The 6,000-nt window shown below is 38.1% G+C and overlaps 1 protein-coding gene across 1 annotated transcript; it reads left to right on the forward strand.

The window, feature by feature from the left end:
- Nucleotides 1-4,232: 4,232 nt before the first annotated feature.
- LOC117975735 (olfactory receptor 11H7) lies at nucleotides 4,233-6,000 on the forward strand. The gene has a single exon (XM_034937210.4). It carries the CDS (start codon nucleotides 4,655-4,657, stop codon nucleotides 5,597-5,599), a length of 945 nt encoding a protein of 314 aa, XP_034793101.1. The 5' UTR covers nucleotides 4,233-4,654; the 3' UTR covers nucleotides 5,600-6,000.

The raw sequence follows: 6,000 nt of genomic DNA on the forward strand, positions 1-6,000 counted from the left end.
TAACTATAGAGAGTAGCTTCAGTCGTATGTTCTGGCTCACACTCAGGTAGACAGACTTATCTTTCACAGTTCCTTAGCAGTTAAATTCAGCTCATTAATGATAAATGCCAATGCTCAATAAAACATTTTAAACATATGTGGCCTCACTGAGTAGTTATGTGGTGGGTGGGTGTATATATACGTATATTATTTTTCTGTGATGTATCTTTGCTAGTTTTAATCTTAGCTGACAGAAGAAATCAATTGCATGTGTACTGAAACCTTTCAAAAGAGTGAGATCTGGCTGGGCACGGTGGCTCGCGACTGTAATCTCAGCACTTTGGGAGGCCAAAGGGGGAGGATCACCTGAGATCAGGAATTCGAGACCAGCCTGGGCAATATGATGAAACCCTGTCTCTACTAAAAATACAAAAATTAGCTGGGCGTGATGGCACACACCTGTAATCCCAGCTACTCAGGAGGCTGAGGAATGAGAATTGCTTGAACCTGGGAGGCTAAGGTTGCAGTGAGCTGATATCACGCCACTGCCCCCCAGCCTGCATAATAGAACAAGACTGCATCTTAAAAAAAAAAAAAAAAAAAGTGAGGTATTTTCAATTCAGAAAATATACATATTTTTGTTTGTTTGTTTGTTTGTTTGTTTGTTTCTGAGACGAAGTTTCGCTCTTGTTGCCCAGGCTGGAGTGCAGTGGCACAGTCTTGGCTCACTGCAACCTCCACCTCCCGGCTTCAAGTGATCCTCCTGCCTCAGCCTCCCAAGCAGCTGGGATTACAGGTGCCCACCACCACACCTGGCTAATTGTATTTTTAGTAGAGATGGGGTCATTTTTGTATTTTTAGTAGAGATGGGGTTTCACCATGTTGGCCAAGCTGGTCTCGAACTCCTGACCTCAAGTGATCCACCCCCCCCCACCCTTGACCTCCTAAAGTGCTGGGATTACAGGCGTGAGCCACCACACCCGGCTAGAAAATAAATATTCTTAAAGAATATTTGTGTGTCAAGAGGCCACCAGAAAAAAACGTAGTAATAGACATCTTCCATTATTTGAGGTTGTCTTTCACACCAAGAACAGAGTGTGCTTTAAACCTCTATGCTTCATACCTCTATCCCTTAGACATAAAAACCAAACTCTTTGCCATTCAAGGCCTTCACTCAACACACTGCTCCCTTCAGTTTTCTCTCCTAGTGATCCACTGTACAAGTCTTGCATTTCATGATGATCAGTCCTCAAACATATTTAGTCCCAACTGGGTATCTTTACTCACAGTACTTCCTCTCTAAATTAGTCATGACAACCCCAATATTACTTATACTAGGAATGATGCCCTAAACATATTTTTATTTGTACCCAGCAGTTTTCATGTCAACCACAGAGCAACAGGTGCCTCTCAGAGGCTGTAGGGCAAAGTCTAAGTTAGAAAAATATTCAGAGAAAATTATGTCAAGAACAAATTTCATTTTAGTATCCAAACTCTATGCTGAAACAAAAAGGCAATCAACTAAGAGTCGAATCTACTTAAAATGAAAAAACACCTTTTAGTTATGGCTACCCCACAATGAAATCAGGTGGGGCAAGGAAGATGGGCCTGCCGGTGCTAGGTGATGTAATGCTCTCAAACCGTGTTTCTCAAATCTTTCCACCAAAGCATGTTTAGCAAGAGTGGTCAGAGAACATGGGGTATTGGGGGATAATATTTCTTTAAATTCAAAATTGTATCTCAAAAATTATCATAAATTATACTTCCTAATTCATAGTACATACATATTTGGTGTGATATAAAATTATCTTTCTAGGTAAAATTGGCCCCTCAGGAAGACATTTAATCTGGGGCTTTTACATATCCTATAGCACATGCTGTTTGAGCACAACTCAAGGAGACCATGGGATTTCCTCAGAGTTAATATAACATGTTATTTTTAATAATCCCTATAGGAAATGTTAACAAAAATATCAATTAAACCCCCAGGCAAGATGTATGAAGATCCCTAGGGACAGCACAGAAAGTTACAGAATCACAAGAACATGAAGGGAGACCTGAGAATTCTCAACAGTGGCTCAAATGAGGCATAAATGAAGACCAACACATAGTTCAACACCCTCAGTGAGAAACAAGCCACTAGACTCTTAGGGTACAAGAGAAGTGAAATAAGCCACTGGTGAAGCTCTCACACAGGACTTCCATATTGGAGCCAGTGAAGGAGAGAATCCGTGTGGCCTCCCTGCAGGCTTTCTCCAGGATGACCTAGGAAACTTCCTGGTATGTAGGAGAGGTATTCTTCGTTGAGCGTTGCTGCTGTTATACACGACAGATGGACTACTCACCTATACATTTCTTCATTCAACATGCTTCAGAGATTGAGTATCAAAGAATATTGGTCTATCTGTCAGCTCAAAAACCAAAAGAAAAAAAATCCCTCAGAGTGTTTAGATCACCATGCAATTCACACTTTCCAAAAGAAGTACACTAATCATCCACAGGTCTTCTCCTTCTCAGGAAGTGCCTGAGGCACCAGGAATGCTATGACATTTGTAGAGATTTTGAGCTTAACAGTATGGAACTAGCTTTATCCACTGGGACTAAAACCAAAAGAAAATTGGAATTTTTTTTAATCTTCTCTCTGTTTTCCTCTCTCTGTCCCTTTCATTACTCACTTTGCACCTTCAGGAGAAGTGACATTTAAAAAAAAAGAAAAGATAAAAATAAAATCAATGTTTTTGTGGACTAAGAACTCACATAGATTTAGTGGTGAATATATTAGGAACTGTTTCTTACAAATATGTTGGAAATTATCTGTGAAATTTATTTACCATGCTTTCCGTGTGGCTAATTGTTTTTCTGCAAGGTTTTTGTTTGTTTGTTGTTTTTAATGTCAATGAAAGTAGTCTAAGCTCAAAGAAGCAGCTCGGTCTTGTGCATTTTGATTTTGGGTCAAAATCTGTGAATCTGAGTTCAAAATCATTGTTGCTCCTTCTCTGTTCCAAGCATAAGTGGCTGCTCCCTGCATCACTGCTTTCTCATCTTGTTGAGGAGAGAGGTTTCTTGCTCGGAAAGAAGGAGAATGTATAGAGGACCCATAGTGGGGAGCCATTCTTTTATGATATCTTACAAAAATGACCATCGATGCAGGTTTAGTTTAGTTCTTCATAATCATCCTAGTTTAAAAAATTAAAAATCACTGATCCCCATCTTGCAGTTTCTTTCTCTTTTTGGCTTCTTGTCCACCAAACCACAACCTTTTGCAAAACCAGCTCTATGAAAAGGTCTATGTTTCCTTCTAGATGGGTAGATTCATAGTTCCCCATGTGCATTACTAACTGCAACAGCTGCATGATCATAAATATATTTCTTATTTAATATAATCTCACTGAATAGGAGGGTTTTTTCTATTTGATTGTGTTCGGTGAGTACTGTAAATACTATATATATGCATACAGACAAACACACTATATATATATATGTGTGTGTGTGTACATATATGTATATACCACCTTGATCAAATACTATATATGTGCTACTTTAATTGAAAAAAATATAAGGCAAATTATCCTCTTAACAATCAAAAAAGTTAAAGGCATCTTGTTAAAATTTTTCTGAAGAGTCCCATATGTTAAAGCTATCATTTACTCTTTTCTTGGACTTGTATTTGATTCTTGAAAATATATCTTCTTTGGTGATGGTGTTCTAAAGGAAACAAACCAACTCTCGGAAAATGGGTAAATAATTATGTTTGAAATAACACCTTTGATTCTCTTGTATCTTGTTTTTTTGAATATTTGGAGGCTATTCTTTTAAATGGACTAAAGAAAGATCTTACAAACAGTGAATTTTAGAGAAAATTCTGGCAAAAGTAATAAGAGGAGCTTTAGAAGAAAATATCCCAGTAACTGTAGTTATCTTCGCTATCTTATACGTTATCTTTAATGAAATATTTCTTTTTAAAGGTATATGGAGCATGATAAATTATAATGTGAAATTAATCACCAGGAAATGAATAATTATGACATTTTATTGCTAAAAGCAAATGATTAAATACCAAATTGTAAATAAGCTGTAGTACAATATAAATGTCTCTAAATAGGAAAAAGCAAAATATATAAAGAATTTTATTATCTAAATATCCTTGTTGACTTTCTCCTGGTATCACTAAAAAAATTGGAAGAAAATAAATACTCTTAATAGAAATAGCTCCGGAAAGAAAGAATCGGAAATAATGTCAAAAGTACAAACTACTCAAAGCTGTAAAAAGTCTCAGACTTGAATATATTAAAAATGATGGCATATGTCTTCATAATTTGAAGTGAATAGCACTAAGTAATTGCTATATATGAACATCTTTCACTGAAAAACAAATTAGATATAAAACAAACCATTTTTGCCTCTATTTCAAGAATTTCTTTATATCAAAAGAAGATGAAATGTTGATTTTTGTCCATTGCCACAGAAAATTCAAACAACCTGAAGTTTACAAGAATCAGACCCACAGGACTCATTTGAGAAAGATAAACCAGGGTGTGCTTAAGAATTCTTTTAGAATATCCAATATATTCACCTGCAAGAGTCAAACTCCTTATCCCAAAAAAAGCTTCAAGATGCTTCATCAGCAAAGTAAATTGTCATTGACCATCGGTGTTCTCTCCACAGTCTGGGAAGCATGAATAACTCACAGATATCTACTGTGACGCAGTTTGTGTTGTTGGGGTTTCCTGGTCCCTGGAAAATTCAGATCATCTTTTTCTCAATGATTTTGTTGGTCTACATCTTCACTCTGACTGGGAATATGGCCATCATCTGTGCAGTGAGGTGGGACCATCGACTCCATACCCCTATGTACGTGCTCCTAGCCAACTTCTCCTTCCTAGAGATCTGGTATGTGACCTGCACAGTCCCCAACATGCTGGTAAATTTTTTCTCCAAAACTAAGACCATATCATTCTCTGGATGTTTCACTCAGTTCTACTTCTTCTTTTCCCTGGGCACAACTGAATGCTTCTTCCTCTGTGTCATGGCTTATGATCGGTACCTGGCCATCTGCCACCCACTGCACTATCCCTCCATTATGACTGGCCAGCTCTGTGGCATCTTGGTGTCTCTTTGTTGGCTCATTGGTTTCCTTGGACATTCAATTTCCATTTTCTTCATTTCTCAACTACCTTTCTGTGGTCCCAACATCATTGATCATTTTCTGTGTGATGTAGACCCACTGATGGCATTGTCCTGTGCCCCTACTCACATCATAGGGCATGTGTTCCATTCTGTGAGCTCTCTTTTCATCATCCTCACCATGGTGTACATCCTTGGGTCCTATACCTTGGTGCTCAGAACTGTGCTTCAGGTTCCTTCTTCAGCTGGATGGCAAAAGGCCGTCTCTACCTGTGGGTCACACTTGGTTGTTGTGTCTCTGTTCTATGGAGCCATAATGCTGATGTATGTGAGTCCCACACCTGGCAACTCAGTTGCTATGCATAAGCTCATCACACTGATATATTCTGTGGTAACACCTGTCTTAAACCCCCTCATCTACAGCCTACGCAACAAGGACATGAAATATGCCCTCCATCATGTCTTCTGTGGAATGAGAATTATCCAGAGATCATGAATAGGGTTTTTGATAACCCAATGACTCTTAATGTGATTGGAAGAATAATCCTCTTCTTTTAACACGAACTGACTTGATTTTATTCATGGTCATTGCAGTCCTTTTGTACAAGCAAAACTCTTCATGTATCTGATCATATTTTGATGAGCTTCTAGTTTCAGAAATGTGCTCCATGGGAGCAGGTTGGCCCCAACATATGCTAAAAATAACACTTAAAAATCTTAATATCTTCATCCATGTCCCTACAAAGGACATGAAGCGGTCATTTTTATGGCTGCATAGTATTCCATGGTGTATATATGCCACATTTTCTTAATCCAGTCTATCATTGTTGGACATTTGGGTTGGTTCCAAGTCTTTGCTATTGTGAATAGTGCCACAATAAACATACGTGTGCATGT

Source organism: Pan paniscus, chromosome 15, assembly GCF_029289425.2.
Source record: "Pan paniscus chromosome 15, NHGRI_mPanPan1-v2.0_pri, whole genome shotgun sequence".
NCBI lineage: Eukaryota > Metazoa > Chordata > Mammalia > Primates > Hominidae > Pan > Pan paniscus.

What these genes read in the sequence shown, in the direction of transcription:
- LOC117975735 (XM_034937210.4), top strand. Translation starts at nt 4,655, where the DNA reads ATGAATAACTCACAGATATCTACTGTGACGCAGTTTGTGTTGTTGGGG.